The sequence below is a fragment of the Microtus ochrogaster genome, linkage group LG9 (genome assembly GCF_000317375.1).
Source record: "Microtus ochrogaster isolate Prairie Vole_2 linkage group LG9, MicOch1.0, whole genome shotgun sequence".
Classification (NCBI taxonomy): Eukaryota; Metazoa; Chordata; class Mammalia; order Rodentia; family Cricetidae; genus Microtus; species Microtus ochrogaster.
The window spans coordinates 27,402,080-27,419,976 of record NC_022034.1 but is presented as its reverse complement, the minus strand read 5'-3'; the positions used below and the strand labels follow the sequence as shown (position 1 = coordinate 27,419,976).

At 46.3% G+C, this 17,897-nt stretch overlaps 1 protein-coding gene across 1 annotated transcript in view; it reads left to right on the top strand.

Annotated features, from left to right (window-relative positions):
* Positions 1 to 17,897, top strand: part of LOC101991582 — a 177,353-nt gene that overhangs the window by 27,929 nt on the left and 131,527 nt on the right. The window contains exons 5-10 of the mRNA XM_026787503.1: positions 1,262 to 1,375; positions 1,840 to 2,034; positions 3,358 to 3,496; positions 4,938 to 5,095; positions 9,555 to 9,701; positions 12,714 to 12,815. Of these exons, the coding sequence (XP_026643304.1) occupies positions 1,262 to 1,375; positions 1,840 to 2,034; positions 3,358 to 3,496; positions 4,938 to 5,095; positions 9,555 to 9,701; positions 12,714 to 12,815 (855 nt within the window). The remainder of the gene's footprint in view (positions 1 to 1,261; positions 1,376 to 1,839; positions 2,035 to 3,357; positions 3,497 to 4,937; positions 5,096 to 9,554; positions 9,702 to 12,713; positions 12,816 to 17,897) is intronic.

The window sequence follows — 17,897 nt, the reverse complement described above, 5'->3', positions numbered from 1 at the left end:
TCTCCATGGCACTGTGTTGTCCAGGATCAGAAAACCGTTGCCTCGTGTGTTCTGTCAACATTTCTACCTGTGATGAGAGACTGTGACAGAACTCATTTCTTCACAGGCACTGTTGTTTTTATTGCTGGAGAGAAAATTTGCTTTTTAAAAACACATCTGTATGACTGGCCTTAATCCTCCTGCCTCAGTCTCTTGAGTGCTAGCATTATAGAAACATGTCACCGTATTTAACAATTTTTAATTGTAAACAAAGTTTATCAGTCTGATTTTATAAGCTACAATCCTACCTTTTCCTTTTCTTTTTTATTGTTAAGGGGTGTGTGCGTGATGCATGTGTGTAGGAACGTGCAATGGTGTGCTTGTGAAAGTCAGTGGACCCTTGTGGAGTCAGTTCCTGCTTCCACCTTTGCAGGGGTCCCTGGGCTTAAACTCAGGCTGTCAGGACTACATAACAAGCTCCCTTACCCAAAGAGTCACCTTCCCTGGTCCATTCATCATACCTGTAATGTCCTTTTGACCAATAGTTTTTGGTATGAGTATGTGTCCCCATGAATCCATGCTTACATGTGTGTGCTTGTATGTTTCCCAGGGAAAACCTCACATGTCATTCTGCAGGTGCTGTTCACCTTCTTCTTCTGAGACAGATTTTCACAACTGGCGTTTGCCAAGGAGGGAAGGTGGAGTGGTTAGCAAACCCCAGAGACCTGCCTGGCTCTGCCTCCCTGGTGTTCTGAGGGCTGCCACCCCTGGCTTTGTTTTCTTTTTCTTTCTATCTTTCTATCTTTCTTTCTTTCTTTCTGCTTTTTTTGTGGGGGGGGTTGTTTGTTTGTTTTGTTTGTTTGTTTGTTTGTTTTTCCCATGGGTACTGGAGATGAAACTCGGGGTTTTGTGCTTTCATGTAAAGCGTTTTACTAATTGAGTCTCCCGTGCATAATTTCAGTTCTTTAACCCAAAATGTCAGCTTGACTTTACCCCCTCTGACACCTCTGATATCCTGATTCGCTGCCCACAGCTCAGTAACTGACGGATGAGGTTACGATCAGCCCACCCAGCGGCAGATCGCAGATTTAGACACGTCCACTTCATCTTCACGTTTGAATGATCTTGAGCCAGACTTCATTTGATAGTGTTCCTGTAGGGGAAAAAATGTTTCCAAAGCAACGAAAGATTGATTTACTTACTATTAGTGCTCTTGAGACTCAGTTCAGGCTTCGTCCTATAATTATATTCTGGTAAATTCTTATTTTTGTTGTTGGGAAAGTATTACACGGAGAGAATTACACACCTGGCCCAGAGTAAACATTTGCATATGCTGAGATGGAAGTGGCTCTGCCAGACCAGCGAGATCATGGAAGAGCTCCACCCGCTGTACAAGGTAGGAAGCCGGGGGCGGAGCCCGTGGCCTCTAGACATGTATTTTTAAAGACTTTATTTTAAATTGTGTGTGTTAGTCCACATGAATGCAGTGCTCATAGAGGCCAGAAGAGGGCATCAGACCCTCTAAAACTGGATGATATGCGTTTTTCTTGTAGACCCAAGGCAGGAAGCTCAGAGGGGGCTTCCTGTTACTACACAGCCTCCTGCACTGACTATCACTGATAGATGGGGTCCTAGGCAGGAAGCTCAGAGGGGGCTTCCTGTTACTACACAGCCTCCTGCACTGACTATCAAATTGTTGTCCCTCAGAGTTGGGATAGGATGACCACGGCTTCTATCGCCCAAACCCAAACTTTAGAGGAACCCAGGAATTCCCAAAGCTCCTTATTCGACCCCCAGACAGCATGGCAGAGAGCAAGGCTCACCAACAGCCCATGGTCTGTTTGCATCTCTTTGAAACAGAGACAAGTCGGCTACATCATGCAGGAGTTCAATGATGCAGTTCAGAGAGCAGAAAGACTGTCAGTGGCTAGAGAGAACTTCCTCATGGGAAAAAGCAATCCTCCCAACCTGGTGACGCTAGAAGACCTGACAATCTACACCAGGTGGTTAGTGTGTCACCTGCACTCGCTCCGGCCCATCCATCACTACCTGCAGGTAGTAGGAACCATAGAGTGGGAGGGGAAGCTCAGTGTCCCCCCGCAGCACCTGGTTTAAGGTGCTTACTGCTGGGTGCTCTGGTTTGGGGTGTTCACTGCCTCGTGCTCTGGTTTGGGGTGTTCACTGCCCGATGCTCTGTTCTGGGGTGCTCACTGCCCAGTGCTCTGGTTTGGGGTGCTTACTGCCAGGCGCTCTCTTTTGGGGTGTTCACTGCCCAGTGCTCTGGTTTGTGGTGTTCACTGCCCGGTGCTGTTTTGGGGTGCTCACTGCCCAGTGCCCTGCCTATGAAGGCTGCTGGCAGCGGGGAAAACACACCCTCTACCGCACCCTGGGTCAGTTTGGCTCTCTCGCAAACCTCTCTCACACCCTGCTTTATACCCCCTCAGCTCCTGCTTCCGTTGGTTTCTTAGGATTCGTTTTCTTTGTGAATTCAACACGTTCTTTCACTTGGCAGTATTTCAGGAGGAAACCATAGGTCAGGATGTTTGCCCTAGGCCCACTCAGCAAAGACCTGGCCTTTGCTGAAGTGTTAACAGGGTCCTGGGCCGGTGGAAAGAGGACAGGTAAATTTCTACCACAATACAATGGGGTTACAAAAAAGAAGAGCCGGGCTGGACATGGTGATGCCGCCTCGTCCCAGCACCCTGGAGGCTGTGTTAGGAAAGCCTTGAATCTGAGACCTGCCTGGGCTCCACAGTGAGCTGGAGGTTTTCCTGTCATGGCGAACTCGTCTCAGAAATAATAACAACTGATAATAAACAGTGAGGTGGCTGTAACGGCTCAGTGGTAGAATATGTATAAAAGCCTGAGCGGGGCCAGGAGTTCAACCCCCAGCACCGCCAGGGAGAGGGATCAGGGGAGAACCACGGGGTGAGAAGAATCACGTGGGAGAGGCCCCAAATCAGCTTAGAGGATCACAGAAGCGTAACTTGACCTCATTCCCAGAAACTAGTGGTGGCCTAACTCCATCCCCTAGCCAAAGCCAGGCAGCCACTGTGGGCTCTCCCTCTTCCTCCCCAGTCATATGACAATACAGACACGCGCTCCTAGATCTGGGACTTCCACTAAGACCCGAGTCCTTTCTCTTCACACCCTGAGCACCCCACACGGTGGCTTTCCCACCCATGTGCATGACCACTGTGGGGCTGGCTGGAGCGGGGTAATGGGGTGGTGGGGGTGGTGGGTACTTCGGAGTTGGAAGCAGTTGCATCTCCCAGCTCCGTCCTCTGCCACTGTGCAGGTTTCTAAGGTGCCACCCAGCCTCCCTCCTTTCTCTGTCACAGTGAAAACACCTGTGTCCTGTCGGTTGTGTCTCTGCAGGCCCTCCAGTACTTGCCCGTCTCCAGAGCGCTGCGTCTAGCTGATAACCGAGTCTATGGACCTAGTGAGGAAAGGGAAAATACCGGTGTGGCTGACCTTAGCTCTGCATCTCCCGGTCCCACGGGTTCCAGCATCTCAGGTAAGACATTGGCCCTTACTAGGGAAGAATGGACAAGGAAGGGCTGTGGTTTTGTGCACGGCCTCTTTTGTTCCATGATCTTCCAGAACGTTTCCTATATGCCAGAAAGTTGGATCTCTATAATAAATTGTAATTTACTATGAATACTTCCCAATGGAAGACAGTGGTCATATACATTTCTGTCTCCATCTTTAGAGCTAGCATATTAAGAAGCAAGTACGCTGGCCTCTGGGCCTGTTTCTGTCACGGCCACATATGGCCTTGCAGGTTACTTCCCGGGGCCTCAGTTTACTCATATCTATATTAATCCCTTCAGGTGAAATGATCTCTAAGACGCTGATCAGGTTTAGTATCACACAGCTGCCGGAGAATTTACATCCGAATCAATTTCATAGTCTATCCACCCTTACTGTATGTTACATAGAACTGAGAAGCCCGATCAGGTTTCTGATCTGAGGGCACTGGAGTGACATCCCATTACATACAGAATGTCCCAGGAGCACCACCTGGACGAGCAGCCAGTGGCGGGGACAAGGAAGGCTCCTTGGTTTCTTCCGAAAGTTTAGTGTGAGTTAGGCAGGAAAAGCAAATGGGGGCGCTGGTTAATTTGTCCCTGGCATAATCCACTCACCACGGAACCCAGATAGAGTTGCCCTACTGTCGTCGTCAGGGTTTCTACTGCTGTGACAAAACCACCATGAACCAAAACGCAAGCTGGGGAGGAAAGGGTTTATTTGACGTCCACTCCCAGATCATAGTCCGTCACTGGAAGACGTGAGGACAGGAACTCAAGCAGGCCTGATACAGAAGCCATGGAGGGGAGCTGCTTTCTGGCTTGCTCCCCGTGGCTTGCTCAGACTGCTTTCTTATAGAACCCAGGACCACCAGCCCAAGGATGGCACCCCCCAGCATGGGCTGGGCCCTCTCTATCAATAACTAATTGAGAAAACACCTTACAGATGGATTTCATGGAAGCATTGCCTCAACTGAGGCTCCTGCCTCTCTGATGACTCTAGGTTGTGTCCAGGGTCAAGCTGGCACACAAAACCAGCCAGTGTCCCCATCCAGACAGTCCCTGAGAGGTCAGCCAGTGTCCCCATCCAGACAGTCCCTGAGAGGTCAGCCAGTGTCCCCATCCAGACAGTCCCCGAGAGGCCAGTCAGTGTCCCCACCCCACCAAGACATTCCCCGAGAGGTCAGGTGGGCTTCCCTGTGGGCTGTGAGATTGTGAGGAGTCCTTGGACCTTCCCAAAGAAAGCTCAGTCGGGGAAGTGGGGAGTGGGCAGCCTGAAAGCCCAGCCAGGAAAGATAACAACAGGGCTTGGAGGCCAGGGGAAAGCAGAATGGATCTCCACCAGCAGAGGGCGTGCTTTCCACCCCTTTCAAGGCCATTTGCTTACCGTTTCTGGTCTTCTGATTCTTGATTTTGGATATTTTTCAGGGCCAGGGAGAACAGATACTACATTCGCCCTGCCTCAGCACGTGATGGAGCGGGAAAAACTAGAGCCTCGGCTGAGACACCTGCTCTCGCATTTCCGTATCCCCTACGACTTACAAAAGCTGAGAGACTCGGCCAAAGAGATGGAGCTCTTTCCTTTGGTACCTGTTTATAGCAAGTTCGTGCTTACTATAAACATGAGTAGGTGGCAGAAGGCGCCTTTATTACTACACAGTTGCTTGTCTGCTTGTTTGAGGCAGGATCTCAGGTAGCACAGACTGGCCTCAAACTCTGCAGATGGTGGAGGATGACCTTGAACTTCCCATCCCCCTGCCTCCACCTCCCGAGTATCTGGATTGTAGGTGTGAGCTGCCACCGTTGACTTAAAGATGTTTATTTCTTTTCTGCCAGTGTTTGTTTCTAGAGTAGTAAGATACAGTGTTAATAAGGTGTCTTTGGCTAAGAAGAACTTTCTTTCCATGAGAAAACAAACAAACAAAAAAGGTAGGATATGGCCTGAAGAAGATAGAAATGTATACCAGGTTGGATAGACATGCCTGGAAGAGCTGTCAAGCATGTGTCTAAGTCTGAGCGTCATGTGTCTAGTCTGAGTCTAAGAAGGGATCACGGGTTCTTGACATATTAAATAAGGTTATAACCAATGACATGCACCACAGGTTCTGAGGGACACAGTCGTGCCCCTGATATTTTGTTTGTGATGTAACAAAGTGTAGAGCTAAGCCACTAGTTAGCCGTAGAGGCCAGGCAGTGGTGGCACACACCTTTAATCTCAGCACTCAGGAGACAGAAGCAGATGGATCTCTGTGAGTTCAAAGCCGCCTTGGGTTACACAAGAATGACCCAGTCTGAAAGAGAAACAGAGCCAGGCAGTTGTGGCTCACACCTTTAATCCCAGTATTTGGGAGTCACACGCCTTTGATTCCAGCACTAGGGAGGTAGAGAGAGGAGTGATATGACTAGATAGAGAGAGGAATATAAGGCGGGAGGAGACAGGAGCTTGGTTGCAGTCTGGAGAGGCAGTCTGAGGGTTTGCAGAGATAGGATCGCCTCTTTGGTCAGAGCATTGGTAGAGCTAAGAACTCTAGTGGCTGGCACCTCTGCTTCTCTGACCCTTCAGCCTCACTCCCTAGTGCCTGACTCCTGGTTCTTCTTAAGACCAATTAGAATACATGCTACATAGCCCCTTCCCACTGCAGCTCGTGCTACACTTTCTTAGACAGAAAACCTCATAGTAATAAGAGTCATGTTAAGACCTCTTTCAAAGGGAAACCTGGGGCAGTGGATCCAGAACTCAGATGTATAACTTGAAAACTAACAACAGTGCTTTAACAATGAGATATCTTGCGGGCTCTAGTTGTACCTTGTTTGCAAGATAAAAACGATCAACTGGCTGACCGGAACAGCAGAAATCTAACCTGGGAGGCTTCGGATGACCTTGGGATGTGAGATCACCACTTCTCTCCTGACACCCCTTGCCTGTGCTGCGGGAGGAGCTCTCTTGTAGAGCTCTGACCTTGGGGGTCCATTTGCTGTTGTTTTCATGGCAGCGTCATTTACCTTGACTGCACTGTTTGGTCTGTACCACACAGCTCACTGGACCTGGCAGGAACTCATTCCTCTGGCTTCTTGGACGATGGTGGTGTGTAGCTTTGCCTCCCTGTTCCTCCTTCTCTTTCTCTTCCTTCCTCTGCCTCTCCCTCTCTTTCTTCCTTTTCCCCCTCCCTCCCTCCTCTTTGCTCTACCCCTTTCTCCTCCTCCTTTCCCACTCCTCCTTCTGACAGTCTTTTATGTAGCCCAGTGTCCTAGTTAGGCTACTATTGCTGTTATGAATTGCCATGACCAAAAGAGGAGAGGAAAGAACTGATTAGCTTACACTTCCAGATCACGGGCCATTGAGGGAAACTAAGGAAGGAACTTGGGTAGGGCAGGAACTTGGAGGCAGGAGCTGATGCAGAGGCCATGGAGGGGTGCTGCTCACTGGCTTGCTCCTTGTCGCTTGCTCATCCTGCCTTCTTACAGAACCCAGGACCACCAGCCCAGGAATGGCACCAGTCACAGCAGGCTGGGCCCTTCCCCATCAATCGTTGTCAGCAGGATGCAGTGAAATCCATCCTGGACTAGACCACTCCATGGGCAGACAGAAAGGTTTATTGGCGGTAATGTCGCCCATGCAGTCTCTGGGCATGGGGGTTGCATAGAGAACAGCAAACTGGCACAGAGGCCTTGACAGATTTTTAAGGAGATAGTTGGCAGCCCGGGGTGGGGTGGGGTGCGGGCCAGAACAGTCTGGGAGCTAGCATGGGCACTTTGATCCCTTGCAGGCTTGCCTGAGTTAATCAGGAGCCGGATGCTTCAGTGGCAGAGACAATTGTCTGTAGGAGGCTGATAAGAGACAAACAGAAACTTTTGCTTTATAAGGTCCCTGAAGAATGCTGAGCTTAGGTGGCAATCCTTCCGTCTACCCAGTCGGAGTCCAGCCTGAGCTGAGTTGAGACCGTCAGCATCAGCATCACTGTCACTGGGGGCCCCACTTTGGACCTAACGATCACTAATTAGGAAAATGCCCACCAGCTTGCCTACAGCCAGATCTTATGGAGGCTTTTTCTCCGTTGAGGCTCCCTCCTCTCGAAAGACTAGTGTGAGTCAACGTGACATAAAACTGGCCAACTCACCCAGGCTGGTTCCAATGCTCACAGCCCTCTTGCCTCAGCCTTCCAAGCAAGTACTGGGATTATAGGTGTGTACTGTCCAGAACTTTTGCCCTCTTTATGTAATGATAAAAGAATCTGAGGCCCTAAACAGCCCAATAAAGCAGCCTTGTCCCCAAAGAACAGCTTATGTCCTTTCGTGGCAACGATAGTTCTGAGTTTTGATTTTCTTAGAACATTAGCTGTTCTCCTAGGATGACCAGTGCATGCATGTTTGTGTGTATGTGTGTGTGTGTGTGTTTGTGTGTGCACATGTGCGTGCCTGCATGCATGCTTAGGTCTTTCTTTTTTTTTTTGATACTTTAATGCCTTGAGACAGGGTCAGTCAACTGCAGCCTATAGCCCACCACCTGTTTTTCCAAAATAGAACTCTATAGCATCCAGTTGTCTCGGCCCATTCCAACTGCTCAAACAACAGGTCACAAACTGAATGGCTTAAACCAACAGTTCCTTACTGTCCCGATGGTTGAGACTGTCACAGCCAAAGCCGATTTGGCGCCTGGGGAAGGCTCACTTTCTGGTTCATAGATGTTACGTGTGTGTGTGTGTGTGTGTGTGTGTGTGTGTGTGTGTGTGTGCCTTCCCTAGTAGAAGGGCAAAGGTCTCTCAAGGCCTAATCCTAGTCATAAGAACTAATTACCACCTCCCCAAGGGCAAGTCTCCTAGTTCCTTCACCTTGGAGGTTAGGATTTCAGCACACTCATTTTGTGGAAACGCAAATACTCAAATGCCAGCAACCGATCCCCTGCCTCTTTATGTGGTATCTGTGGCTACTCTCATCCCACAGTGGCAAACTTGAATAGCTGTGGTCTGCAAAAGCTGAAATCCCAGCTATCTGACAGCCCAGCCCTGGCCTCGTGTCTCTTGGTAGACCCTGCCACAGTGAATGTGACCCAGATGGCGCTGGGCAGCGTGTCTGCTTGTCAAACATGGCTGTTGGGCACATGGAATGGAATTAGTGCAGTGAGAAACTAAAGTCCCCACTGATTGAACTTTAACTAACTTACAATGACATGTTGATCAACAATGACGCATTGGCTAGAGGCAACAGTGTGGTGTTGCCTGCCCTCAGAAGTGCAAGCATTAACTAGCGGAATCCTCGGCTCTGAAACTCACAGACATGCAGACTTTTTAGCTGGAGCTTTGGTGCCCAGCAAGGTAGGTAGATCCTTCACATATGCATGTATGTATGCATGTACATGTGGTTAAATTCACATGACATGACAGTTACCATCTTACTCCTGGTAGGTGGCATTGAGAAGTTTCACTAACTGTCATGTGCACTGTGGTCCTCAGCAAGTCTCCCCTTCTCTTCCCTTTCCTCCAGTCTCCTCTCCCTCCTCTCTCCACTCTCCTTTCTCCTCTTCCTCCCTCCCTTTCTCTTTTTAATTTTTACTGACATTTAAGAGAACACACCCCAGAGCAGACAAGCTTTACCTCTCAGTGGTTGCCTGAGAAGGGAGAGAGAGAAAAGAAAGAAAATGCCATAACGTTGAGTTAGGCACAGAGGTCAGTTATGTGGCAGACGAGCACCTAGAGGTGGGGAAGACTGTTTACAGAGAACGGAGCCCAAAGAATTGGGTAAAGCATGCTTAAAATAGACAACGAACAAAGAAAACGGCCAGGTGGTAGTAGCACACGCCTTTAATCCCAGCTCTCAGGAGGCAGAGGCAGGCGGATTACTGTGAGTTCGAGGCCACCCTGATCTACAAGAGCTAGTTCCAGGACAAGCACCAAAGCTAAACAAAGAAACCCTGTCTCAAAAATCCAAAGGGGGGAGGAGAAAGAAAGAAGATGAAAGTTCCACTTTTCAGAGCAATGTGGAAAAGCAGGCCCCTTCCTCTGTAAGCAGCTATACTAAGAACCCACCCCTCTTCTTAACCCTGTCCAGGTTTCTCAGCACTTCCAGAGCATCTTCACGGAGCAGCAAAGGATGCGGACGTTCCAAGACTATGAGGCCTGGAGAGCTAGAGTGCAGAATGTGTCAGGCCCTGCTGCCACCCTGAAAAAGAGAGCCACCTGGACTCCCTTTGTGAAGGTAGGAGGCTACCGGGACCGCCGCCTGCCGGTGATGCCAGCAATGCCAAAACCTTCTCTCCAACTGAGCAGGAACCCTGACATCACCAGGTCCCTCTCCTTAGTACCCAGAGCAAATTGACCTCTCGGACCTAGAGGACAGGCTGCCTGTCCTCAACAGAGACAACTCAACAAACTTCATCCTGTGCACTGGGATCCCCCGCTCTTCCTACCTTAGCTCTTTGTTGAAGGTAGTAAGTCACACCACCATCTGAGCTAGAAGTTCCCCCAACACCAAACACCCATGCCGTAGATCTGAATGTCTTTCTTCTTTTGTTTACATATTCCCAGCCTGTTTGTTTTAAAAGGCAGAATTTACTTGTAGCACAGACTGGCCTCGTTCACTATACTATGTAGCCAAGGATGGCCTTGAACTCCTGGCTCTGCTGGCTCAGCTCCCTTAGTGATGGGGATACAGGTGTGTGCCACTATTCTTAGCTAAAGATCTCCTCAAAACACACACACACACACACACACACACGCATACACGTGTGCATGCGCAGACATACAAACACAAACACACACACACACACTATTTTTGAGAGATGCTTTTATGCTGTAGCTGGTTAAGCTGGTCTTGAACTCATGGCAATCTTCCTGCCTTGACCTCTTAAGTGCTGGGGCTTGCAGGTGTGTGTCACTATGCCAGGTTCCTTTCTGGCTTTAATGACTTCATATCTGTGACAAGAACAAAGTCTGATACTCAGAAATATAATTGATTTGTGTAAAGCCACCACTTTAGTTTAAAACGTTGGCCACATCGGGCTCTCGGGGCTAAAGATGGAGGCTTCACAAACAAGGCTGAAGCACCATGGTTAACCCAACAGCAGTAGTTGGTGAGAAGGTGCAGCCACATCTCAAGAGCCAAGCAGTCTGTATTCTAGAAAGAACCAGAAACACTCATTTAACAGATCTAGACATCGAGTTAGGTTCCTGAGAGCCTGTGGTCAAAGCATCACTTGGTACAGAGCCCTGCCAGCTCTGTGGCTCATGTTTGTAATCCAGCACTTGGAAGGTTGAGGTAGGAACACTGCCCCCAGCTCACGAACAGCCTGGGCTACACATTGTGTTCCAACCCAGCTTGGGACACGTTAGTTTCAGCTAGAGAGTGAGACCATATTTTGCAAAAAGAAGAAGATGATGAAGAAAGATAAAAAGAAAGAGAAAAAAAACACACCAAAATCAAGCCTTGTTTTAATGTATTTTTTGTTTAAAGATGCCCTGATTAATGCATATCATTGATTCATAAGCATTGAACTTCACTATTAGAAGTACTCAAACTTCATGTAATGTTTATCTAACATGTCTTCTCCAGAAACTGTCGCAGCCTTCTAGTGCAGGACTGGAAACAGCCAGCACTTTAGAATTCTCTTTAGGGACAGTTTCACCAACAAAAAGAACAATGAACATGGCTCTAAACAAAACACAGAAGGGACACTTGTCTCCAGTGTCCTTAAGGCAGAATATTATCTTACTCAGTCTTGGCTGGGAATGTGCCCACTGTCCCCAACTCTGTGCCAGTCTATCAATGACCATGTTTGACACTGAGGTCACAAATATATTTTAATGAGTGGGCAACATTGAAAATGTAGAATCCATGTTTGATAAGGCTTGACGGTTGTATGAATGGAAGGAATCTCTTTTTAAAGATTAAATATATGTAATTTAGTGTGTGTGTATGTATGTTTGTGCACGCGGGTATGCATGCACGCACCTGCCTGAGTGTATGTATCACAAGCCTGCAGGTTTCACTTTACGCCAGAAGAGGGCACCAGATCCCCTGGAATTTGAGCTATAGGTAGTTGTACACTGCCAGATGTGTGTGCTGGGTACCAGAATTGGAAAGGAAGGTCTGATGGGATTTGTTGCCATTGCTATCTGTTCAGACTGCTTTGATGAAGTACAATGAAGCCTGTAGCTGTAAGCAAAGTGATTTTGCTTTTCACATTTCTGGAGGCTGAGCAGGCCTGCCTGCCAGCACAGCGGGGAATCTGGCAAGGACGCTCTTCCAGGAAACAGACTGCTGACTTTTTGCCCTTCCTTTACATGGTGGGAGAGACACGCAGCAGCCTCAGGCGTCTTATGAGGGGCTGATCTTAGTCACAAGGGCTCTGTTGCTATGAACTTATCCCCTGTAAAGTCACACTTGCCTATAGCATCATGTTGTAGGGTGGGTTTCAACGTGAATCTCGGAGAGACAGAGCCCACCTGGAAAGGGGGGCTGAAAGGAACCAAAGATTGTTCTCCATCTGGGGATTGAACTCAGGCAGTCAGTGTAGGTGGAGCAGACCCTGTATCTTAGAATTAACCCCCAAACATAGATAATATGGAGGTACTTGGGCAGAACAATAAGGAGCACCCACTAAAACATGGCGTTGTCATCTACAGTGCTTATGTTTGGGAACTGCACAGTTGAGTTACAAAAAAAAAAAACAAAAAAAAAACCCAAAAAACAACAACAACAACAACAAAAAAAACCCAAAACCCTGGTTTTAGGTAAGTTTATCATTTTATGTACAGTTGCATTCCTAGATGTTCTTGGCTGCAGACCGTGTTCATACCTATTTGGGCTGAGATATGAATTTGAAAATTAGCAGCATATTGATGATGTGATTTATAGCTGCAGAGTTAAGTTTAGAGATACGGTTTCTGGATAGGAAAGATGAAGTCTTTAATATGGAGTCTGGTGGCTTCTCCCTCTGTTCATAACGATGTCCCCAGTGATGGCGGCTCTCGGCTCCTTCCTGCTTGTGTACTGCACAGTAGAGCCTACCTGGAACTCCCGTCTGGCCTAGACCAGGTGCCAGCAGGAACTGCAGGCTCCCTTCACAGCTCGGTGGCCCGGGCAGACCCTTCCCAAGGCCTCACACGCCCCAGCAAACCTGCAAGCAGGGACTCAGATCTCCTTTGGCAGGTCCTCAGGTCTTTCTCTGTGTGGCTTCTAGTGAGACACATGAACATATCTATCCACTAGGTCAAGCCAAAATGTGACCCTTGGCAGAAGAAGATGTTAACCAGACTCAAAGAGCGGAAGAGAATAGATGAACTAATGCAAGTCCAGTCAAAGATTTTGAAGGTGAGAAAATAACCATAGACAGGTAAGAGGCTTGCTAAACACCATCCTCAAAAACTGTGGGGTTTTCTTTCTCTCTAAGAAAAAAACAAACAAAAAATAAAAACAACAACAAAAAATGGCATGGGTTCACTCTGAAAGCTTTATTTTTAAGCTTTCTTTAAAAAAATTAATTCATTTTTTTATGTATGGATGTTTTGCCTGCACGGTATCTGTGTGCCATAAGCGTGCCTAGTGCCGTGGAGGCCAGAAGAGGGTGTTGGGTCCCCTAAGACAGGAGTTGTCAGCAGCTGTGAGCATCTGTGAGGTGCTGGGAATGGAACCTGGCTCCCCTAAAAGAGCAGGCAGAGCTCTTGTTCTCGGAGTCAACTCTTTGAACTCTTTGTTAGAACTTTCTAATCTCAGCAACAAACTAAAAATCCAGCTAGCTTTCAAGGAGAGAATAAAAATTGTCAACTCCCTGTGTTTGGTAGTTCATGCACACCTTTCATCCCAGAAATCTGCAAAGGCAGAGGGGTCTCTGTGAGTTCAAGGCCATCCTGGTCTTCATGGAGTCCCAGATGAGCCAGGGTAACAGCAAAATCCTGTCTTAGAAAGGAAACAAAAGAAAACTGTCAAAGAGTTGGTTTTGCTTCAATGCTGAGCTGTGTATGGTGTTCATCTAACTGTGTAGCCTGCTTCAACTTGAACTTCCTCATCTTCGACACAAGAATATTGGGTGAAAATCATTTTCTGCCTTAGTTACTTAAGTGCAGAGTTCATTAGTGCTAAGTATGTTCACATTGTTGGGCAATAAATTTCCAGAACATTCATGTCTTGCGGCACTGATGCTCTGCCCGAATTGAACAATCCCCAGCATCCCCTCTTCCCAGCTCCCCCGCAACAACCACCCTACTTCCCCTTTCTGTGAATTTTGATACCTCAGATGACCGCAATCCTGCACGACTTAGCCTCTCCGTGACTGGCCTACTCAGCTAACACAATGTCTTTGAGGGGCAGCCATACTGGAAAGTTTGTTAGAAATTTCTTCCCTTTCAAGGCCAAATAGCAATCCCTTGGAAGTATTACGAAGGTCTAGTCATCCACCTGTTGAGGAATATCATGGATACTGTGGACATTGCTATGAACACTGTGTACACATATCTGAGGTCTTGTTTTCTATTCTTTTTGGTGTATACCCAGAAATAAACTAGCTGAACCATATATTAATTCTTTTTAGTCTTCGGTGTTTATGGTGGCAGCTACCCTTCTTCTATAGAAACAACAGCAGTCAGCACCACTCTGGAGAGGCTGAGAATATTCCCACCAACTTTTTGGTTCAAGGCCTTAGTCCTGAGGCTAAATTCTTATTTAGTAATTAGGTTGTGTTGTTAAATTGAAAGAGCTCTTTCTGTTCTCTATTTTGCTTGTCGGGTACTTTACATATTCTATTTCCTTTATCAGATCGATGACTAGAGAGTGTTTTCTCCCATTCTATAGGCTCCTTTCTGGTTCTGTTATATATCCTTTGAGTCAGAAAAAGCTTTCTTTAGTTTTGTGGTGTGGCATTTTTCACTTTTTACCCCCGTCCCTGACTTTTGATGTCAAAAAAATAAAACAACAACAACCAACAACCACCCAACCCAAACACCCAACAGTCAAATGAACCAACCCAGGGATGGAGCCATGGTGCAGTAGTTAGAGCTCTGTTGTTCTTGCGGTGGGCCCGATTCTTTCCCAGGCCCTACGTGGTGGCTCACAGCATCTGTGACTCCAGTTCCAGGGCACCTGATGTCCTCTTCTGACCTCCAGAGGCACCAACCACATGTGTGGTACATGTACATACATGCAGGTAAAACACTCAACACATTAACTAAAGTAAATCTAAAACAATTTTTGATATTTATTTTTACCTTATGTGCATGGGTGTTGGGTCCCCTGGAACTGGAGTTACAGACAGTTGTGAGCTGTTGTGTGGGTTCTGGGAATTGAACCCAGGTCCTCTGGAAGAGCAGTCAGTGCTCTTGATTGCTGAGCCATCTCTCCAGCTCCCCTAAAAAACTTTTAACTCACAAAAAATTGCCAAGTAGGGGCTGGAGAGATGGCTCAGAGGGTAAGAGCATTGCCTGCTCTTTCAAAGGTCCTGAGTTCAATTCCCAGCAACCACATGGTGGCTCACAACCATCTGTAATGAGGTCTGGTGGCCTCTTCTGGCCTGCAGGCATACACACAGACAGAATATTGTATACATAATAAATAAATATTGAAAAAAATTGCCAAGTCCATTATTACAAAGCTTTTCTGCTTCCTTCTGAGAGATTTGAACTTTTAGGGCTTAACTTCACGTCTTTAATTCATATAAATCAATGTTTACATACAAGAATGAAACTTCTCTGTTCTTCATTTGGCTATTTGGTTTTCCAGCACCTTTAATGCAGACAGTATCTGTTTCCATTTGGTGGTCTCGGTATCCTTGACCACGGAAGCGGGGTTTATCTCTGAGCTCCATTGACCTGTAGCCTGTCCTTACGCCACACCGTACTATTTTGACTACTATTTATTTTCAATACTTTCTAAACTCAGGGAGTCCTCCAGCCTCATTCTTTTTTCAAATTGTTTGGCTCTTGGGGGCTCCTTGAGATTCCACTTTAATTTTATGATGAATTTTTTTCTATACTTACAACACGCTTCTGGGGTTTTGACAGGATTGGAATAAACGGCCTTTAGAATTCTTTGAGATATTAAAATGATGCAGTAGCATGTGTGTCGTTGGTGGTCGGTTCTGGGATCATTATTCGATTTGTCACCTCCAGAAGAGAAGGGACGTTTATTCAGCTTCTGCACGCTGGGCGTCTTACAGCAATCTAGGAAGAGATATTGTTAGTATTGGGGTCAGGTTGACAAGCACTGCTCTGCAGGTGGCAGGGGAATAATCTCAGGTCTGTGACCTTAGGAAGTCTCTGCTGCCTCCTTTTCCGTCTCCTGCCTCTTCCTAACAGGACAAATTTGCACCCAGAGCTGGCAGGCGGGGGTTTCTCATTCACTGGTGTAACCCCTTGTGAGGATGCTCTCTGATATTGTTCTGGAGGCTGCCTCTGAATTTTAAATAAGCTGGCATGTATATCTGAATTTATATGGTGTCAAGTGGATGCATGGATCTTGGGTATTCAAAACATTTGAGTTTAATTAATTTTTTTCTGCTATGAAATTTATTAAAAGAACTTTTAGTGTGTTTTGGAATAAATTATAAATGCTAAAATCATTAATACACCTGAAAATATAAGCATTAGTTTCAACACATAGATTTATAAATATTTTATTTCTGCAAGGTCATCAAGATACCATTTAATTGGGCTGGTCTTTACTTAAATGGCCTTTTATCTTAGTAGTCCAAGTAAAAAATTCACTCCATGCAAAAAAAAAAAAATGGACCTTAAGTCCCCAAAGGAAGACAAAAAGTAGCTAAAAAAATTGACAGGAAAGGAAATTAGTAACTTAATAAAAATGGCAAGAAAGGGGTGGGGGTGGGGGGAACAAGAGTCAGTTTTTCAACACCAAGAGCATTAGGTACTGATTGTCGTTTATTCTCAGTTGAAAATACTTAAGTTAATCTTAACACTCTCCAGACCTTATGACCAGCCTGACCTTATTTCTAATTTCATATAAAAGCTCCATGGGCTATATGCCATGTGATGAAATAATCAGACAAGTAAACACGTGCTTTAAGTATCCAAACAAGAAAAGAGGATTTTTTTTTTAAAAAAATAGGATTTTAAAAATGTATATTTCTCAAAAGGTAAAAATATGAACACAGAGAAAACCCTCTGAGGTGCTTACTTTGCCTCTCTAACTCCTGAAATATCTTAAAAGTCTGAATGATACTTAAGGTTTACGTTCCATGTTGCAGATATAGCCACGTGAAGAGTGAACGCTTCCGATGGGTGAGGCCCTGGCTTGATCTACCAGCAACCCCCCCCAAAGGATTTATAATAGCTGAACTGTCCTTTTAATGTATTTTTAACGGCAGAAGTGTAATTTCTTCCTAGAAGATAGTACTATGTAAACTTGTTTAAAATCTTCAAAGCGTGAGTTATAGAACAAAATTAGATTGTTTTCCTTCAAATGGGTATGTTTTGTTCTGAATGATTCACTAAAGGCAATTTCGTAAATTTAACTAACTTCAAAGAAATGTTGAACGAATCCTTAAATTTCTCTGTATAAATACCTATTTTAAAAATTAGAAACAGTTCAAGTTTGGGAATTAATGTGAAATCAAGTTTCAGTATATTTACTGAACATTACAATGGAAAAGGCATCAAGGTAATTCATATTTGAAGGCAGATATGAAATACTTAAACCATAAATAACTTTAGTTGTGTTTGTGATTCGTTTTAAGATTTATTTATTCATTATGTACACAGTGTTCTGTCTGCATGTATGCCTGCAGGCCAGAAGAGGGTGCCGGATGTGTTTACTGGGAATTGAACTCAGACCTCTGGAAGAGCAGTCAGTGCCCTTAACCTCTGAGCCATCTTTCCAGCCCATGTTTGTGATTCTTAATCATTACCAAGGGCATGTGTCATTTGAGTTTAATAAAATTTTTAACACGGGGTCTCGTGTGTTCTAGTCTGGCCTCAGGCTCACTTATGTAGCTAAGGATGGCCTTGAACTTCTGATCCTCTGGCGCCCAGTTCTCAGGTGCTGGGACTACAGGTTCATTCCATGAGGAGATAGAAGCTACAATTGCATGCTAGCCAAGCAGTCTGTCAGCTGAGTTAGTCTGGCGCCCAGTTCTCAAGTGCTGGGACTACAGGTGTACCACCCGTGGCAGGTTCATGCCATGAGGAGATAGAAGCTACAATTGCATGCTAGCCAAGCACTCTGTCCTCAGCCCTGATTTTGAGAGAAAGAAGTCTCACTTAAGGCTCCTTCCAGATTCTTGAGAAGGAACCCAGGTGCCAGCGAGATGGGTCAGTAGGTAGAGGCTCTTTCTTCCAAGCCTGACAACTTGAGTTTGATTCCCTGCACCCATGTGATGGAGAGAGAACAGACTCTAGTGTTGTCCTCTGACCCGCACACACATGCTGTGACAGCCACACACACACA